This window comes from Xiphophorus couchianus, chromosome 15, assembly GCF_001444195.1.
Source record: "Xiphophorus couchianus chromosome 15, X_couchianus-1.0, whole genome shotgun sequence".
Taxonomy (NCBI): Eukaryota; Metazoa; Chordata; class Actinopteri; order Cyprinodontiformes; family Poeciliidae; genus Xiphophorus; species Xiphophorus couchianus.
The window spans coordinates 14,152,159-14,173,309 of NC_040242.1; the positions used below are offsets into that span (position 1 = coordinate 14,152,159).

Consider the following 21,151-nt stretch of genomic DNA (forward strand, 5'->3'; position numbering starts at 1 on the left):
CTAACGGGAATGGGCTTGCAGCCCTTTAAAACGGAGACATTTCATTGGCACATCTAGAAACAAAGGGGAGGATGGTGCATTTGCAAACCCTCTAACACGGCGTTTCCCAATTCCGGTCCTCAGGCCTCCCTGCCCTGCATGTTTTAGGTGTTTCCCTTCTGCTACACACCTGGATTGAATATAGGGGTGATCAACAGGTTTCTGCAGCACTTGATGGTCATGCAATCATTTGAATCAGCTGCTCTGGAATAGAGGCACATCTAAAACATGCAGAGCAGGGAGGCCTGAGGACCGGAATTGGGGAACGCTGAACAAACATATAAATATTTTCTCAAGTAGCAGACCGTGATGCCTAACTTGGAGTTTTCCACTGTGCTATGTTTGATATCACAGTTATCATAAAATACAGGAAACATCTGATATTTCTTTATTGAAAAAAATTCACCATCCCAATAGAATATAGTTTACTTTTTCTTAGAAATAAATCACTGTAGCAAAAATAGAGAATATTTGAAGGTTCGTAAACTTATTCATCTATTTTTGAACAACTGTAAACTTACTGCATGTTGGGAATACATTAACATTTAAGTGCAATGAAATACATTTGTTTTTCAGGCATGTTTATATGCATAAAAATCATAAAATTATATAGGAGAAATTATTGAGAAACAATGAACCATAAAAAATGGGATTCACTGTTTGTAATCAATATGACTTTTACATTCTAATAGCTTTGCTCCAATATATAACCCACAATTTTCAATATCTCAAAAGTTATTCTTCCTAAAAACATTTTATTATCATCTTATTCACAGTGCTATACCAAATTATCCTTAACAAAAACTAGCTCTAAACTCAGTTAACTCCAGTAAAACTAAATTCCTTCACATTCATGGTTCACCAAAACCTAAATATTTTCAGCCAAATCTATAAACTAGTTCATGTTAACTCTTAATTTTTACTAACATAAAATATTTTTTAGACATTGTTTTTGCATTTTCAGCCTAACTGTAATTGCGGTGCTCAGTAAAAATGTACAATTATGACCCCTACTGACGTAAAAATGCAATCACAACTGTGACCGGAGAGATATTAAAGTCTTGTCAATCAAGGCAAAAAAAACAACAACAAAAAAAAATCCCACAACCACATTTGGCATTTTGTTTATTGTCCTTCAGATTCTTTGATAAAAGTGTGTTTGTGCCTTTGCTAAGTTAGCAACAGTAATATCAGCAGATAATCTTCGACAGTGGCAGCGTTTGGGAGGGGGAGGGGGAAGTTATCTTTAACATGTCTTTGTAAAGAGATACCTGGAAAAAAACATTGACATATACATATAAACACACTGCTATTGTTCCAACAGATTTGCATGTCCAAGAGGTGGAATCCCATCCTGAGATTACTGATCAATCCACCTTCACCGGTTTAGCAGTCACAACATCTTCTAAGGTCTTACAGCTCCATATGCAGACATTTAATTAACTGAAAGCAACACATTTTTCTGCAACACTTCCTCCTTCACAGACCAACTAATGTTTGAGGCAGGGCTCAAAGTACAAGTTAGGAAAACATGAGCCAAAATAAAGTGACGTGCAAATTTACAGGCAGGTTTTGGATGTAGGCTACACCCCGGATTGTGGTTTTGGGACATCACACCTAAACTTATTGCCTTTGATTACTGAGCAGATAATTTTCAGATAATTTTTTATCATGTTTTTATGCATGACTATATTAATTCGTTGAGGATGAAGGCTTAATAAATACAAAATAAAAGGCCAGGGTGTGATACATTCTGCAACTCTCTAAAACACATCTTCAAAATCTGATCTCCAGCCATGGCGACGTTTATGCCAGACATTGTAGTTTTACTGGGAAAATATATACACATGCATCTCAGCAGCCCTGCTATCACATAACCTGATTCATTTGTATCAACTATGACAAAACAAAGGAAAAACGTTATCATAAAATGCAATATCAATCACGTAGAGAAATATTATCCAAGGAAGTAGGTTTTGTTCCTCAAATTTCACGTCCATTTTACAGAAAACTTTCTGGTAACAAGCCAAGTTAGCACAATTATAATTTCAAAAGGTGGGGAAAGTCAAAATAAGGTCTGTTGCAAAAGTTTTCATACCTCTCAAACTTTTTTCTCATGCTACTCTATACCTTTGTGTATTTCATTTAAGATTTTATGAAGATGTCTTCACAGGAATTCCCAGTAAAATACATTGTAAAAATTTGGTAAGGGAACTTTTGTAAGGCGCTGTAAAGGACAACCTTCTGGTAAAATGGCACTGAAAAAAACAACAACAAAATAAAACAATGTCATTGACTCTGCAGAAAGAATCTAGAAAATTACAATAATGTTTATCTAATGGGGGACAGTTTTAGATGCACATGTTCATTATAAATAATATCTTTAAAAGCAGCTGTGAAACATGACAGTGCAGAACTAGTGGAGCAGTGTGATTGTTATTAAGGTACATGGGAATGAGGGTTGTACAGTTTCCAATTTATGTCTTGCGAACACGTATGCCTGCTTTTATTATTCTGCTTTTCAATCATGGATTTCATCCCTCTCACCCCCAACAAAGAGTTCACAATCCAGCTGAGTCAGGCTGGGAGAGAGAGTCAGCGTTGGCAACACTAAAACACAACTCTGATCTCCTTTTGAAGCTGCAGTGCACTTTGCTTCCTGGAATCCAATATGTTTAGCGCGGCAGCAGCTGGCAAGCCTACCAGGAAGCATTCAGAGTCCACGGTGCTGTTCAGCAATTTCTTTGGCACAGCTAATGTCCGGGTTGGGATCTGGGTCCAGTGAACACAAAACAAACTCCCTGAGAGAGGATTCAACCCAAACCTATAGGACTACTAAAAACTACACAAAAGGAATGTGCAGGGATATAATGCGAGTGTACGTTGTGAACTCTATTATTACAGTGTAACTTTATTTGACACTTCTTAACACTCCAGATGTAGAAAATGTGTCATGTCCCTGGGATAAAGCTCAACTAAAAGCTTTTTTTTTTACTGACAAATGTTTGACAAGCACAAAGATAAATCCTGTCTTTTCTTCTTAAATTGATGTCATTAATCCTTGAGTGTAGATTCAGCGCTGCGACATTTACAGATTTACAGGTGCAGTGACACAACTCGGCCATCAATTTTCAGCTTTCTTTTGTGAATTCCACGTGAAAGAGCAAGGAAACAAAAGCAGATCGTTAAAAGGATAGGCATGAATAACTCCAAATTTGGTGTTCATAGAAACCCAAAGCTTAGGAGCATAAAGATGGTTAACCTTTCTTTTTTTTTAATAATAATAAAACTTCCTTAAAATTCAGAGAGAAGCTTGCAATAGGAGTCCGTCAACTGACCTTTAAACCTTTCGAAATCGATTCCCTGGCAGAGACTTACATTCTTCCTTCAAAGTTAAAAAAAAATATTTCAGGTTCATAAAAAGAACCAGTCCTTCTGGATCACATCTTATAAACTATGAAATCTGACTATCTTAGAAATAATAACGCTATACAAAACCCTGTTGAACTCATTGATAAAGCACTACCCAGGCTGCACAAGGTAAATAGAAAGGGCAGTATTTTTTTTTTTTAAATCATTCTCTGCACTTTTTCATCTGCACTAAACTGACATTTCGCCCTTTAAGTTTGTCTCCCCAGGAGGCACAGCTATAACTACAGAACCATTGAACTTTTTAACATTTTGTCAAGCTAAATTATTTTGATTTTATGGGATAGACCCGCACCAAGCATCTGGTAGCCGAGTTTGAGTTAAGAAGACAGCAATGTATAAAAAAAATCTGAAAAAGGCGTCAGACATTTGCTTTTAGCCCATTCAGTCTGATACCACTAAGTAAAATACAGTGTCAATTAATATAAATAAAATAATTAATTTCAAAAGAAAAATGAATGTTATGACTCATATTATCTATGTTTCTCCAGAGATTTATTGTAGATGATGATGGCTGTGGGCAGGAAGGATCTCTTGAAGCAGTCTGTATTACAGCAGATCGGAAGAAGCCTCTGACTGAAGACAATCTGTTGTATTACAGCCTGATAAAGTAGACTTTAAATGCATGTCACACCTTTCACAAGTTTTTTTTTGTTAAACTACAACCATCTATCATTTTCTTTTCCTTAATGTTTGGTAACATGAGAAAATGTGAAAAAATTCAGACAGCATGAATGGGATGGCAGGAGAGCAACAGTACAAAACATGCTAAACCCTAAAAGATAACAAAACAACACGGCGACCAGATCAATTGTATGTTGCACCACATTCAGCATTTTGTTTTGGCACAGCTGCCTTTTTTTTTTTTGGTAGCTGTTTTTGATGACACGGAAAGCAGGCGGAGAATGGATGACGTCTGGTATCAGAGCCAAAAACAGGGATGGAAAGACAGACGGAGTGTCAGAACACAAACCAGGCGGAAGGGGGTTGCTGCTTTCAGCGTTTCATTAGGACTCAACCTCAATTTCTAGAACTGGGGGCACACACCCGACTGATTTTCAGACCTTATAGCGAGAAATTATGATCCAAATTTATCTCATGTATCACTAGATTTTTTTTCACATCATCTTCCTGAGTGTGAGACTCAAAATCGCAGTGAAAACTTTTCGGTCCTGACTAGATTAGCGAAAAATGAAGAAGCGCATTGAGAATAACTTGTCTGTCCTGTATCTGCTGCTCTCCAACGGCTCTGGTCAGACGTTTACATACAATCGTCACTGTCCTGCATGTAATATTAATGATAGGCCTTTAATAATGATTGTGAATTGTTCTTTTACCAGTCCAGAGGTTTACAAGCCTCATCCTGAATTCTCCAAAGACCCTTCTTATAATTAAGACCGGACAGCTCAGTCTCTGCCTCATCTGATTATAAAACCTTTTCCTGATATGAAAAAAAGGGCCAGAATTAAGCCAATAGTTGGGCTGCTTCACAACCTGAGAACTCTACAAATGCGTTTTCAAAGCCCAGAATTAATGACGGCATTTATCCCCATGAAGAGTGTATGGAAAGTTTGTTTATCCAAAACTCCCCAAAGCCTCCTTCAAACATAAAAACTTCGTTTTTCGATTTGGATTGTGTTATTTGTCATTAAATCTGAGGCAAAATAATAATAATAAAAACAAACGTGGAGAGCGTGTGCTATAACCTGACCACAATTCTTTCTTTACTATGTGACAATGCTCTTGTTGCCTCATAATTCAGTCCAAATAGATTTGGGTTGCTCTTCTGCTTCGACATCCAGCCTTCATATTTCAACAGCGGTCTCATGCAATATAAATAAACTCCATGTGTTGGTGTGCAATTGTCAAGGGCTCACTCCGCTCCAAGAAAGTACCACTCCAACAGCCCGTGTGTGTTTTGTGAAGTCTGACTCTTCTGAGTTTTCTCGGCTGGCGCATCTGTCCCTGAGGAGATGTGGGTGTCGGCCTTTTCTCGGAAAAGAGGGGGCTAGATCCAGCGCCCGGAGCCTCGGGTTTGCTGCTCCTGCTCCTTCTTCCTCTTTTTACAAAAGTAGTAGACGGGGAAAATGAACAAACCTACAGAGAATGGAAGAGAATTGCCATTTTCCAATTAGTATAGATATGGTGTGAAAAAGCCTTTGCCTTCTAAAAAAATTCTTCTGTTTTTAATATCAGACTGATGAAATACAAAAGTTAGTTTTTAAATGACGATTTACTTTATTAAGAGAAAAAAAAAAAACTACCCAAATCGAAACGGCTGCATAACCGAAGGGGGTTTGAGATTTGGGTCACAAACTGATGGCTGGACAATCTCCTTCAGGATTTTATGGTACAGCGCTCCACACCATCACACTGCCACCACCATGTTTGACTTTATGTTTTTATTTTCGACTTCTGAAATGCTGTTTTAGCTTAGTTTAGTTTTTAACAGGATGCACTTTTGTCTCGTGAGTTGGCGGGAAATATTTTCTCAAGTCTTGGGGATGATCTAGATGTCTCCAGCAAATTTAAGATGAGCCAAAACCACAGCTGTTTTGGTCAGCTGTGGTTTTCTCCTTGGAAATCTTTCGCGCTTTCTTACTGCTGAATCATGAACACTGACCTAAACTGAGGAAAGTGAGGTCGGGTGTTGTTCTGGGTTCTTTTGTGACCTCCTGGATGAGTTATCAATGCTCTCTGGGAGTAATTCTTACAGGCTGGCCACTCCTGAGATGGTTTATCGACGTTCCACATATTCTCCATTTGTGGATAATGGATCTATTTCCAAGTTTCAAAACCTCGGGAATAGTTTTGTCGCCCTTTCCTGTCTGACTGGAATCTGCTCTTGAATTCTGGTGTGCCATGATATGTTGCTTTTTGAGATTTTCATGTTGTCAGACATGTTCTTTTAAGTGACCTCACAACACCAGGTTGGTTTGGAAAGCTTAGCATAGTTAAAAGTTGTTTAAAATAAATCAAATCATAATTTTTAGGACTGGTTAGGTATTAATTTTATGTGTGATACGTATAATTGGGGCAAATACTTTCCCAGCCGCACCATATATAGGAATATAAAGATACACGTTTTTTAAATGACATGAACATGTAATTATAAGGTATTAATTTGGTTATTCCACACTCATGATTATCCCGCAGACGAAAAATTAATTGAGCTGAAAAGTAGAAAGACAGCAGCGCAAAACTGATTGGATTAAAGCAAATATAAATCTTCTATCAAAGCACATTAGTGTTCAGAAGATCATCTGTCAGATTTACCAACAGAGTAAAAAGATTAACACTAATTACAGTTCACCTGAAGCATAGATAGCTCCCAGTGCACCCCGACGAATGAGTCAGTGTCATCTCTGTCGATGATGATGTAAATGCAACCCAAGGAAACCATCGTCATCAGAGGCTAGTTGCAGTTTGAATCTACAACTTCAGCCTCCCCTGTGCAGAGCAGCTGCTTTGCTACACTAAGAAAGCGTTATGCTTCTCTTAGTCACATGAGGCATTTAGCGAGGAAGTGTTTGGCCGGTGCACGTGTGTTCATGTGTGCAGCTGTGTTACCTATCACCAGAGCGAGAGCTCCGACTACTATCATCAGCACGAAGACCAGCGGAGCTAACAGCGATTTAGCAGCTGCAAAGAGAGAAGAAGGAGAAAGGAAACAAGGTTACTGCAACACCAACAAAAGGCTCTGCCTTCTCATTAAATCCAAAATCAGAGCTGCAATGTGCAAATGACTCCTGTTATGGGGTAAAACTGGCGGCCACCCGCTGAGATAACTGTGCATTTTTCTTGGAGAGTTCAAGAAAATCGTGTCAGGATTCCAGCTTCTCCGAGTCTCGCTGCTTCAAAGATCTGATAACTGTTAATTATCATAACTAAGACAGAATCAAGCAAGATCTTCTCTGGTTCAGGACAGAAAGCTATGCGGGTGGTGCAGTGAGGAACACAAGTTATATCTGAGAACTTTAAAGCAAAATGTCACATTGTTTTCATTAAAAACCGGCAAGACATGCCACAAAAGGCAAGTCAAACGATAGTTGAAGGTTTAAAGTAATGTTTAAATCAATATTGGCAAAGTTCTGATCTGATATATTTGATATACATTTGCATACTTATAACTATTGCGCTAAATCTAATAGATTAAGACAAAATTGTGTTAAGTATGAAAAAATGGGCGAACATACCATTAAAGTAAGGTAAATGTACTCTATGCTGCTAAAACTTTGGGCTTTATTTAAATAATATTGTTGCAGACAGATTTTACCCTATCTACTATGTTGCAAGATTGTCCGACTGTCAGATTGTTTGTGTATTTTAAAGAATATACAACATAGGTTTCTATGTTTTCTGTAAATTATGGGCAGTAAGAAAGACCAGATTGCACGACTGGTGACTAGAATCGGCCTTGATCAGCTTGAGCAAAGACATGCTAATTGCTAAAAACAATTTGTTTATCTGCTTGCTTTCAGCACAGGATCATAAGACGTTCAGCTCAGTGGCTTTTGGCAGTGGCTGGAGAAACGTTTAACTTCAATGCCAGTGTGACTTTGCGTGAGGTTGCAGGTCATTTACAACTGAAATCAGATATTTAGTACATGCACTACACTTTACATGATGATGTTTTATTTATCAAATAAATAAAACAATTATGGGACTGTTACTTTTACAAGTTTTCATCCACTGTTGGTTCAACCTTTTCAACCGATGCCCTACAGAGGTCAATTATGCAAAATCAGCAACAAAGTTAACGCTAGCAATACTCAACTATAGAACTGAAACAATGAGCAAAACATCAGTTCCAAATAATTATTTCCTGAAGTGCAAACACAGACATATGTGCAATAACAATTTGACCCTGTTGAGGGTGATAAGCTATGCTGTAGAAGATGTTGCGTCCCTGTCACATGGTGATTATCAATATAGTTGAATTTAGTGTTTAGCATTAGCTTCTGTTAAAAATCAAGTTGGTATTGCACTTCAGAGTAAGCCGAGCTAATGTTTATGAATCATATTTTACATTACATTTAGTGTAGCTAGCTTTTTAGTTAGCAGTAAAGTGTATGATATGTGTGAAAATGTCCATACCAAAATAATGTCCATACCAATATAAATATAATTCAATTCAACAGAGCTTCCTAACCTGACTCAGTTATTCTAATTCCGTCACAAAGAATGAGACAAAATTCCTGCACACTGCTGTGAAAAGCTTCTGTAGCAATAACTAAAAAGTAACACTTATTATACAGTTTAAAAATGCAATTCTATGAAATACCAGAAAAAGATTAAACGCAAAAAAAAAAAAGTGCCATGTGTCCCTTTGTTTTGTCTATGTAAATGTAGGGGTTGAAATTCTATGAGCAAATTTTTTTATTTTTTATGATTACAGCCCTCTCCCGATTTGACTGGGTAAAGAGGAGTGGGTTTATTATGGTGTATGACCTGAGAAAAATTTCAATAAACTATTTGTGTAGTTGTAGTTGACAAGAGCAACGAAGAGTTTAAAATAGCAAAATAAATACTCACCAAAGACAGAGCCTCTAAGTAGCCGCCTGACATGGGGCCTATCAGGGAAGAATCGGTACTTGCAGCCAAACACACTGAGGTTGGAATTGTGGTCCCCGAAGAATCTGTCGCAAGATCGCGAAAGATGGACTCAGAAAGTGGATAACGGACAAAGGGAGCAGCCAGAGTGAAAAGCAGCAGAGAGAATGGAACCTGAGGCTTCGGTAACGCTCTCCACAGCGGTAACAGAAGTTAGTGCCACACTGGGAACAGGCCATGTGATCACATCCCTCTGTTCGCTGGATGTGGATCTAAAGAGAAGATACGAATAAAAAAAAAAAAAAAAACCTACTTAACCAAATTTGAATCAAGAGACAAGATGCTGTACAGATAATACCATAACTCTAATGCAGCAGAATCCGATTTTCGACGTAGGAGACCCATGTGTGCATCGTTACTCATCTGTTCCACATGTGCTCCTCCCACCAGCAGTTCATCCATCATCCCATCCCAGTTTTCATGCTTCCAAACCTTTAATGATTCGTTCGTTCTATATCACTCCCACGTTTCATCAATCAACTTCCCAACCGATGCGGCAGCCGGATCCAGCCTACCATGCAAAATCAGCATGAGAGCTACAACCCAAAACACTGCTCTGAGCTATTACCTTGCACCGTGGACACTTCTGGGCGTTCCTCTGCCCATGCTCGATGACACTCGCCCAGGTTCGTAGCAGCTTGTCCCCTTGAATGTAGTCGCGACACTTGATTCCATCATGCCAGGGCGCGTGGCATTTAAAACACCACACAAACTGGCAGCTGATGCACTGGATCTACGGCAGGAAAGCAGGACGATGAAACAATTTTAAAGAGACAAATGGTTGTACTGAAAGGGATTACAACAGAAGGGAAGTCATTGAAAACAACCAAGCACATTATAATTATGATACACCTAGAGGTGGTTACTTATAGTTTCTTTCATTCTTTGACATCCCAGTGCTCACTTTTAGTGTTGATATATTGATCATTAAATGGCAGAGCAAAGTCCCGGCACAAGCAGATCCAACGAACTTTCTTGTAGGGTATTTAGTCTTGGGCTTAGAGATGAAGTCATCACATGGGAGTTGCTGCTCATCTGCATTGGTTAATGGAGGTGATTCAAGGGAGCTAATCAGGATAGTCAAGTCCCACTGGGTGGAGATCACATTGCAGATCTGAAACTCCCTAACTATGCATCACCTCATCCACAGAATGTTTTAACATCCTCAAGAAAGAGATTTCTGGGTTTTGCTACCTTGCTTACTAAGATATTAGATTGAAACCATATATTAGATACACTGATATCCTGTTTGTTGCTCACATGCAGCACACAAGTGACAACAAGTGGCATTGGAGGCAGGTGGAAATGCAAGCTAACTGGCAATTAGACCGGAAAAACAGACCTGTCAATGTATGTTAATGCCTGATGTGGACAGAAACACAATCAAATCCACTGGAGTCATTTCCTGGTGACCGTTAGAAGTGACAAAAGCCTGCCGCACAGGTCTCTGAACGCAGACATACCTTCTTGCTTGTTTTTTCTCTATTTAGCAGTCAAAGGCGAGCGTGCAATCTTACCTTGTATTTGTGGTCGTTGCGGTTTGTGCTGCTTTCCTTCAGAGAGGTGAAGTGGCTGCACTGGGGACAGGGTTTTGTGCTCGAGTCCAGCTGACTTAGCTGCAAAAAGTAGCGGTACTTTACCACCCCTTCCCTGCTCAAGTGGGAAATTATTAATCCCTCCTCCAGGGTGCCCGTACACTCCGTGATTGGACAGTTGATGACAACATTGCCCTCCTTCACCTGAAATAAATAAAATAATAATAAAAAAAATGAGCTGCAAATTTCAATGAGAAGCAACACGTCTGTTCTTTTCTGCAGCATCAGCTGTTCTCCAGTGTATGAGTGTGAAGGTTTGGCCACTGTGGGGTTGTCTGACTAGGAAGCTTCTCCATGCTGAATGAATTCACAAAACCTAGTGAATAATTTACCCCAGAATAGGAGTGCAAAGTAGATAAGTGGCATGGTGAATGAAACAGCGTGGAAGATAAAAATACACAAATGTGAGGTTTGATGTTTTAGTGTGCTTTACTACAAAATCTGCTGGAATTATTATTTTTAATAATTTAATGCACTGGAGTTGATAAATATTATAGTCAGACAGGCACAGGTATAAAAAACTATTCATACCACTAGAACTTTTTAACTTTTTTTTTTTTCATTTTTCATGAGATTATCAGCACCAAGTGGAGTTTGATGCATAATTTTTCCATACGTGTGTACTTTTGTATTATGAGACCCCTAAAAAAAATCTAAATCTAAAACTGAATCCAAAAAAAATAATTTACAGAGATTGCCTAATTATTAATACGACTGTGTGTAATTGTTCTGTGAAGGCCTCAGAGGTTTCTTAGGTGCTTCCACGCCTGATAGGCCGAAAGCTGCAGTTCGATTGATGACCAAAATTGCAACATTTGTTTTCAGCTGGAGCAAATCAACCAAAAACCCAAAACCCTGCGGTGCCACTGCATCAAGAACTACTTTAGAAAACAACACAGGAATCTCAGAAGAAGAAAAGAGCACAATTTCCTTCTTCATGAAATCTAAGCAAAAATAGAGAAGTGTCAGATGTCAATGGTTGTAGGATTTCTGTTTAGACATTGGTAGAAGACCACAAACCATTTCTCTTCTTAGAGCCAGACTCATGTTTGCTTTGGTTGTTTTTACTCATTATGCCCTCTGCCATAGTCCACTTCCTGTTTTTGGAGTGGTCTTCACCCGTTTGGCATTCAAACGTGCATTCGAACAGCAACAGAGTTCACTTTAATCGAACTGAGACCTAGATTTGTAGTCAGACCACAGTTTTTTGTTTGGACCAAATTAGAGTTTGATTGCGCATTAACACATCCCCAAACAAAATAGATTTTCTAGGCAGTCTACCTAGAGTTTGATTAAAGCAAACTAAATAGGACTGATGTGAATGCACCTTTACAGAACTCTGGTGGACAAACGGCATCATTAAAATAAAAACAACACACCAGATCAATATCTCAAACTAAAATCTTAAAGACTATCCTGAAATCCCATCTTCCAAAAATTGAAAAAGCATGGTACCACTGCAAATCAACTTACCAAACCTGATATTAGCAAGGAACAGTAATCTTATCCTATGACCCAACAGTGAAGATCAAAAGTAGGGGAATCAGGTCTTCATCAGTCCTTTATCACTTACTGCCCTGCTGCCTTTTATCCATCTTAGAGGATCTAATCATTCCTATGTCCATTCTTTTTTTTGTGAATGATATTCTTTTTTATCAACCTGCCTGGCTTCTTACACTTGTCCATCAAGCCCCCTGGAGATTGTGGTTCTCAGAAAATACCTGCAGCCTTTCATGGAGCCATGCTAAATGTTTGCTTTGGAACCTGTGCATAAGTACATACACACAGAGAGACACACACATACACACACACATGCAAGCTCATGCACATAATAAGCACCATTTACTGACTATGAACCTCTATCCTTGCAGGCCTGAAAGCCGTGTCGTTTGTTTTCAAATACAACAGGGCACTGCCTGGTGGGACTGGTTCGACGGGTTTCTTCTCACAAACACGCGCCACATTATTGTGTGGACAGTGTGATATGAGGCCGAATGTGTTCAGCCTTAGATAACGGGTGCTAAATATTTTGCATCAACGGCATGAATCAAACTAGGTCAACATAATATGCTGCAACCAGAAATATCGATAAGATCCGTTTGACTCCTGAAATAGATTCTGATTCCTGGAAAGGCATTTTTATTGTGCGACTTCCAACAGGGCTCTGCTTGATCCGATGTTAAATAAAATTGACATTTAACCTACAGTGACCCCTCTCGTAGCCTCTCATTTCACACAAGAATGGAGCTGAGTTATTTTTAGCTAAATCCAACCCCAACCTTACACAACATATTTCCCATTAGGATTATTTATTGAACAAAAGCAAAGCTCAAAACAAAAAGCTGCGAGTGGAAATCAATCGCCTCCAAGAATTCAGCAGGTCTTAACGTTAACCTTTAGCAGTCATAGTTTCAAGCTGCTGTTTTCTGCATGACTTCATCAGTTCACCCCCATTAGGGAGGAATTTTGTCCCAAACTTATTTGGTACATCGAGTTTCTCAAGTATCTGTTTATGACTAGTTCTCTTTAGTTCCGACACAGCATTTCTGTGGTTTTGACTTTGACTGGGCCATTGCAACACTTCTGTTGGGAGGTTTGTTTAGGATATTACACAGTCGAGCTCATAGTTGCTAAAAAAAGGTAAACATTTGATATTATGCGCAAACCTTGGTTCTAAATGCAAATGTAGTTAATGGTTATGGATTTTGTACCTAAGTGCCTGCACCAGGTAAAATTTTCTTTGGATAAGAAAAAGATAGTTTTATCTCATCTTAAACAGGAATGTATTCTCCAGTCTTTGTTATTGTATTGTGATGAACTGTAACATTTAATGTGCCTTACAGTCTAAAATTAAGCACTTGTGGCATTTTTTCACTTTATCTGGGCTTTGGTATGGATTTAATGGGATGTCTGCTTTTAAAAGACTGATAGCTGTATTAAAAGATTGCCTGTAGTTAATAATCTGTCTAACTCCAGAATAATAAACTAGAAATTCCTTGGGAATGATGCAACTGACTGATTTTAGTGGTTAGAAAAAATCTCTTATGTTAATTCGGATGATTTTCCATTTTAAAACTGTGTTACCATACACAGTATGCGCCAAAGAAGCAAACTGTTAAAGCTTCTGCATTTGATGTAATTGTTGATGGCAAATTCATCTGATCAATTGGGTCTGGCTGTGACAGTAGGTAAAAAAATTTTCCACATAGTTTTCTTTTTTCACTTGGCTTCATCTTTGCTTGATAACCACTGATAATGAGCAATTTGTTGTGTGGTAAGATATTACTGAATATGTATTCGCTAAAAATTTTCCACCGTTACGAAGTGGCTAAAAAATAGCAAGTATTTTGCAACTTTAATCACTGTTGAAACATGGTTTTGGAGCTAAACCAGCACGACCCCTTCTCCACCAACCCTCTCTGACATAATGCTTACTCTATATGCTCGACACCAGGCCTGTGTGCTAAAATCAGCCCGCAGTCCATTCACCAGAATAAGAACACTGCCTCCAGGCAAGTTTTTTCATGACCATTTTCATGTTTGGCTTGCTTATCAGATGGTGCACCTTTGGCTGTGACTGTACTATTATTCACGACCTGTTATCAAAGTAGCACAACAGCAGACAAAATCTACTTCAAATGACTGATTAAATAGTTTTACATAAACAGATTAAAGCAGATTAGAGCAACGGTTGCAACTTCCATGCGGCCTGAGTGATCTGGGAAGCTGCATAAATGTTTATTGAACCAGGGAAAGTGTTTAGAAGATACCATCTCATGACAGGAAGGAGGCTTTAAGAACAAAAATAATCCATCCAAAGAGGTCTAAAGTAAGAGCAGATTCTGATTCTTCTGTAAAATGCTTATTAAAGGAAGTGAATTTTCACCTGTCGGTTATAAATATGCTTGATTTATCACACTAAATTACTGGAAAAATAGTTCTGCTGGTGTGCCAACAAAAATATTCCCGGCATCTACAAAGAAGACGTGTCTTTAGGAAGTAATCTAGAAGAGGATGGGCCCTCATCTGTCGCTTTGTTAAAGTGTTAACAGCATCAGATGATGTACTTCAGAATAAAAGCAAACCATTTGGAGCCAGGATCTGAATACGCTCCACAGTTTCCAAAGTCGGCTGTTATATAAACTGTTTGAGCTTCTTCTGGTGTCTTGACCTAGATTCACAAAATATGTATTTGTCACAAGACAAAGAGACCTTCAGGTGCTGACTTCTAACTTCTTAGTTAACATTTCATAACACAGTCCTCCGCTTGTTAGTTAATAGTGAACATCTTAGGTCGACCTCTTAATCTAGATATTCTATTAAGTATTTTAAACAAGTGGGGTCAGCTTCTGGTGAATTTCCCAAAACTGGAGGCCGGACTCAAATGCCTCTGGGATGCTAAATATGGCGTATGAAAGCGTGACAAAAAAGAACGTGCTCTAAGACTCATCAACCAGCTGCTGGATACTTCTCAGAAGTGACTGTATCTAAGATAGGCGACAGCAACCCTCCTTTTCCATACCTATCCAGGAGCAGATGCTCAACCGCCATCAGAACCCATCACAATATGGATATGGACAATATGGCTCAACCAGTGCGTCGCTCTGTTAATAAGATTTTCATTTGGTGCTAATTTAAGGAATACCTTATTATTTTTAAACAAATTGGGACAGCATTACTCTACTCTTACCAGAACACAATTTAAGCAATCTTCTTTAATGTTTTATTGGCATAGATATAATCTTAAATTGAGGCTAGATTCAAAAATAGATCAAACACAGTTCCTATTCAACATCGCAGGTTCAACATGTTCAGGTTTTTCTTAAAAGATCCACCGTAACTAACCCTAACATTGAAAACTGTGTTTTCAGATGAATCGCCAAGCTAGCCGTCTATGCTGCAGGACAACACAGGGATGTGTGCTTGGAAAACAGGAGCAGCTGGCAAAGAAAGGACCAATCACAAAGGAGAAGCGTGGAGGAAGTAATCAACATGAAAAGCTAACAAATACACATAATAAAAAACATACTAATACTGCAGTCAAATGATCCAAGCATGAATGTGTCTAATGTTTTGTATTTGCATGTTTTTTTTGTTGTTGTTTACTTTACACACTGCAGGTGCCACTGTGTTATTTGTGCAGCAATGTTTTAAGGTAAAAATGACTCATTTGAGTTGGTGGGGATATGATAAATGTCTAAGTTCAGTTTCTGCAGTGTCACATAAAAGGTGTTATAGGTGATTTGTGATTTTAACACAAATGTACAAAGACCACCATTTGAAGAGTATGACACGTTCTACTTTTAAATTTAGATAAATATAGATATGTCCAGAAATAGAAATTTTAACAGTATAAAGTCCTTGATTTTACTTCTTGATCTTCAGCTTCTAACAGTACCAAACTTCAGAGGAACTGGTCTCTGTTTTAGCTACATAGTAATGAGCTCTGCTTATAGACCCAATAACTCTTTGAGAACAAAAAGGGAAATTTTGTTTTTTGCATTATCATCTCTTTCACCTTTCACTGCTCACAGCGTATTGATTGAGAGATGTGCGTAATGCTCTTGACCTCTAATCTGGAAACCTAGCCTGCCCCAGAGCATATTAGGTTTCCTGCATAAATGACCACACTGTATGTAGGAAGTGAAGTAACCAAAGTCTAGAATAGAACCTGAAGTTACATCGATAAGTCAGGCCTGCTGCGCTGTATTACAATCCCTTTGGCTGAATTATTCTACAATGATTATGGACTCTAGAAGCACTGTCTGAAAATACTGTTGAAAATAAAATGAATGCATTCATACTATTCTCAAAAAATAAGAGAAAATAATGTATGTCTTTGAAGTTGATAAAAAAAATATCGTGAGCTTATCTTATTCTCATGAACTCAATATTGTGTAATTGTACTGGTACATAAATACTTGTAGACAGGCGCAGTTCCAAAAATGCTAATATCATTAAATTATTGTTGCGATAATAAAATCCAGAGGCAAACTCATATGTCACGTACATTAATTTTTCCACAAATTGATGTACTTCAAGAGTTTAAATTTTGATGTTTCTGTTTTACAGCTTTTGAAAATCCCAAATACTTTTTTCTCAGAAAATTCCAATATTACATAAGACCACTTGTTTAAATGGGTATTTTAAAAACAAAAATAGCAGCCTTCTGAAAATTTAAAAAATGTAAAATACAAGAAGCATTTTACATTACTTATGTAAAATGCATTTTACATAAGTAATGTGTGCAAACACATGCTCTTTGTGCAGGACCTGCTGTATCAGCACAGCATGGAGATGATAAGCATGTGGCGCAACTAAGATGCAACAAAATGTCAGATTCTGTGACTCTCCACTGTTCCTCCTGACTCCATGACCTTCCTTTCCAAATGGAATGCAAAATTTGCTTTCATCTGAAAAGAAAAGTTTGGGCCACTAAGTAACAGTCCAGTACTTTATCTCCACACCCAAGGCAAAACATTTAATTGTATAACTTGTTCAGGAGTGCCTTTACCCCAAGGCGGTAGTAGCACATATCCAGAATACATCTTTGTGTAGTGGCTCTACAAAAAAAACACTGACTCCAGCTGCAATTCACAACTTGTGACTCTCCCTAAAAATAATGAATGGCTTTGCTTCACAATGCCTGTGATACTTGTACACATTTTCAACCACACTTTTTCCTTCCACTCTACTTTCTATTAATATGCTAGGATAAAGTACTCTGTGAAAAGGCATCTTTTTCCGCTTTCCTTCCTTGTGGAGTGTGTCAGTGACTATCTGCTACACAAAAGTCCTTCTCATTATTGAATTATTGTGTATTTCTGTATTAAATATCCTATTTCAGTGGCCTTGTCCCCATTTATGTTATTTAAGAAAATGAATGTTTTGTTTTCATTTGTGACCAATACATCGGGAAAAAAAATCCTTAAGGAAAGTGTTTTATTCTATGTAGAAATAGTTGATACTGTGACTATATGAATGTTTTTCATTTTACGGTTGGAGACCCGAAGGAAAATTTCCACCTTGGTGGACAATAAAGTTGTATCTGTTAATAAGTCATCCTGAGCACAACAAATACTTGTACTCTTTGACTTGACCGTGAGAAACGAGTTAGGTATCTGATTATATTTTAATTTACTGAGCTGGACTTGTATGACCGGGTGCAGAATAATGGGCTCAAGAAATAAACGCCACTACTAGAACACCAACCAGGGAGCTGACGTAGACTTTCAGACACTCCTCACACAAGGCCTTCCCGCAGCAGGGCAGGGATGCGATGGGTTTCTCCTCCAGGCACACCCGGCAATCCTCTATGTGACTCTCCGCACCGGCCTGCACCCTATCCAGGCGGTGGGATATGTCCCCGAACGGGTCCACCAGGTCATCCAGCGTGTACAGCACCGGTTCGGTGCCCTGGTCCCCCACCGTTACGGTCTCCAAGTCTGTTTCTGTTTCGCCCGATGTGACAGCGTCATCGTAGCGGTCCGTGATTTCAGCATCTGTCCGATGAGTCTCGTTGGCAATGCAGTATACCGTACAGTAAACGTGCTCTTTGGCACTAAGCGACTCACTTAAAGTCACAGCGTTGCTGTCGTCTTCAGTTTTAGGGTGGCACTTCTCTCTGACCGTTAAATATTTAACTCCTGTAACATCTGAAGTCGTCAACTCGTTTGAAGGCAGCTCGTTTTTATCACCGGCTCCTCCCGTCTCTACGTCCGACTTTGGACACTCACCACATTCTGCTCCATCCACGTCCTTACAGTCGTTATTACCACTTTCTCCGCCGGCTCCATGTTCCACTCCGCTCTGCATCCGACTTTTTGCACTGAAACAGCGAGAGGGCGACTTGGTATCACCGAAATTCCTCCTCAGCACCTCCACAGCGCTCGCCCTCCTCCTCCTCCCTGCTGCTCCGACTCCTCCGCCGTTGCAGTTGTTGTTGTTGTTGCCCTCCGCATCCCTCTCTCCCTCGCCTCTCCTCTTCCACGTCCTCCCGTCGCCTCCGTCGAGGGACAAGCGGGAGTTTGAACGGATGACAGATCGGCTCAGGCCCCCTACTGGCACCTCAACTTCACCGTCCGTGATGGAAGTTCCTGTCGGCTGGTTGCGGGACAATTTCCCCCTTCCCTCTTCGAAATCGCTTATAAAGCTCGGCATCTCGCAGGCGTCAGCTATCGGTTCGTCATCTTCCATCCCCGATTTAGCTCTCCCCATTTAGCGAGCAGGTCTGCCCCACGAGGACTTCTGTCTGTCGGCCTTCCTCTGCTCCTCCAACTCCTACTACCAAAACAAAACAAAGCGAGCAGCTTGCTGCTTCCCGACTTTGTCGTAAGCGCCGAGGAGAGCGTTGATAGGCCGATGGGAAACCTAGTGGCCAAAGGAGGTGCTGCAACCAAGAGACGACTAAAGCTGAATCAGATCAGGAAAAGTAACTACGAGATACAGTGTTACCTGGAAAAGTACAAAACCTGACCTTAGTATTTTAAAACTGTGTTCTTCATTTTTTGCCTCATATAATCTCTTCTGCCCTTCTTTGTTTGTTTGTCTCATTTCCCCTCTTTCCTTCCTACGCTCCTTCGTTGTTTCTTTACTTCCAGGACACATTTTATTTAGTAGGAGTGGGGGCAAAAATGTCAGCATTGGATTGAAAATGTTACAGGTCCTTGTAACATTTTCAATCCAGCTAAATGTAGATAAAAGTTTTAAAACAGTAAATAAAAAAGTCTACTTCACCATTTCTCTTTGAAATATCTTAACCTTTGATTAATTATTACTGTGTAATTTATTTTATTTAGCCTGGTTTCTATGTAAGATTTCAAAAATTGCTTATATTTGTCTGAAGTGAAGTGCTTATTTCTGTTTAATCCTATTCTTATACTGTTTGTGTTTTAGTTGTATTAAGATTGTTAAGTTATTGGAGTGCCCTGGACTGTTACACGTCTTGCTTACCACATACTGGAAAATCTAAAAACATTTTTTTGGGAGTCACACGTTGGGAGAAAAACATTTAGCAGAAAATCAATTCTTGTGAGGTACAATGTTCCTCCAAATTGATTGGGATGAAGGGTGTAAAATGTGGTGTGTGTTATAAGGACAGAGTAAATAACTTTTTGCACTAGTGTCATCTCTCTTTTTTCTTTTTTTTAAACTTGATGATTGCCTGATCACCTTGTGAGGGTTTCAGATATGGCATGCGCTGTATGTGATATCTATATCTTCATGAGCACAGACAAAGCATTTGCATAGCACAACATGATTATTATTACTTTGCATGGATAACTGTAGTGCGTGTCCCATTTTTCAGTGGTGCTTCTCTACTAAAAATGCCACAAGGTTTCCTCAGCTCTTTACTTTTCCAAAGTTCAATTATTATTTTTTATAAACTGTTAACCATTTAAAAAGACTAGTCAGTCATTGTGTTTTAATAAAGAACATATTCTTATGAAACTGTTAGAATAAATTCAAGCTTGATCAAGATCAACTGACATTACACAAAGTCAGTTTAAATTTAAAAGTGTTTCTCATGTAGTTATATAAAAAGTGAATGCCACATTGGCAATTATTCCTTGTCTTGGGAACCTTGAGTGTTTACATTTCTGACTTGAGACACTGGGGCTTCTTATCAGGATGACCCTTACTGTCCAGGGCCGTTATTGACAGGAAAAGATCACATTGACTCCTCCTCAACTCTGTGCCAACTAAACATTCTTAAGCAGGCAGATTTTGCTTTATGCATATAGCATTTAAACTCATGGTTCACTGTCACTTTCTCTTGAAATCACTCACCTTATTACCCCTTGCACATACTGAGATTCAAAATCTGGATGAAAAAGATTATATTTATGCTAAATAGGATGCTTTGAAAAATTGACAGACCTTATTTTGAAAGTGACATTAGCAGTGGTTGCTCCTATACTCTTTACATACCTGCCAACTCTAGCAGGGATGTACAGCTAACTTGTTAGCTTTTGTTATGAATTGCATTGTTGATCCTCCCTTGTAAGTCACTTTGGATAAATGTAAAGAAAAAATAAGGTTAGCATATTTGGTATATGTTTCTTTTAACATTACAGTTTACACTTCCTGTATTGCATGTCTTTTTGTTCCGTACAAGATCTTTTAGTAGTTTTGAGAAAGAAAACCTTGCTGTTGCCTGTTTGTCATCGCTAATGAGGTGTGTACAGGAGGGTTAGGAGAGAGATACCTTGGCTTGGCAGATGACGCCTATCAGTAGAAATCAAATTTACAGTGATTTACGACAGTTTGAAAAATATTTCAGCTGCAAGAACACAGGGTCCTGTAAAGATGAGCAAGGAACTTTTGTTTGAACCAACCTAGCTCAATGCTGGTTGTTGCTTGCTATTGCATCATTTTTACTCTAAAACTCCTACTCTAACTCGAAATGGTCTTATCTCATTCCAGTGACAAATATTGGAATGAAAGTATATTGAATGGACACTTTTTTTGAACTG

At 38.8% G+C, this 21,151-nt stretch overlaps 2 protein-coding genes across 5 annotated transcripts in view; both read right to left on the reverse strand.

Moving 5' to 3' along the window:
• The window catches only part of tpd52l1 (tpd52 like 1), a 20,556-nt gene extending 15,119 nt beyond the window's left edge, over window positions 1–5,437 (reverse strand). For 2 of the 3 annotated variants that reach the window (XM_028039684.1, XM_028039682.1), the window contains exon 1: window positions 1,800–2,000. In XM_028039684.1, coding sequence (XP_027895485.1) covers window positions 1,800–1,966 — 167 coding nt within the window. In that variant the 5' untranslated portion in view covers window positions 1,967–2,000. Of the gene's footprint in view, window positions 1–1,799 lie in introns of all 3 variants that reach the window. The other variant, XM_028039683.1, reaches the window with a different exon arrangement.
• rnf217 (ring finger protein 217) lies at window positions 1,148–19,776 on the reverse strand. Of its 2 annotated transcripts, XM_028039678.1 has the most exons (7): window positions 17,889–19,776; window positions 10,599–10,820; window positions 9,650–9,814; window positions 9,196–9,293; window positions 9,004–9,107; window positions 7,039–7,110; window positions 1,148–5,565 (listed from the first exon to the last, which is right to left on the reverse strand). In XM_028039678.1, the coding sequence occupies exons 1-7, from the start codon at window positions 18,891–18,893 to the stop codon at window positions 5,477–5,479; spliced, it is 1,755 nt and encodes a 584-aa protein (XP_027895479.1). In that variant the 5' UTR covers window positions 18,894–19,776; the 3' UTR covers window positions 1,148–5,476. The 2 variants fall into 2 exon arrangements, with proteins under 2 accessions (XP_027895479.1, XP_027895480.1); XM_028039679.1 differs by lacking the exon at window positions 7,039–7,110.
• Window positions 19,777–21,151: the final 1,375 nt, after the last annotated feature.

Excerpts from the sequence above, each read along its gene's own strand:
- rnf217 (XM_028039678.1), bottom strand. The coding sequence starts at position 18,893 with ATGGGGAGAGCTAAATCGGGGATGGAAGATGACGAACCGATAGCTGAC. Across the intron at positions 9,294-9,649 it reads AGAAGTGTCCACGGTGCAAG|ATCCACATCCAGCGAACAGA; the intron begins GTAATAGCTCAG and ends TCTTCTCTTTAG. Across the intron at positions 9,108-9,195 it reads GAGCGTTACCGAAGCCTCAG|ATTCTTCGGGGACCACAATT; the intron begins GTTCCATTCTCT and ends ATCTTGCGACAG.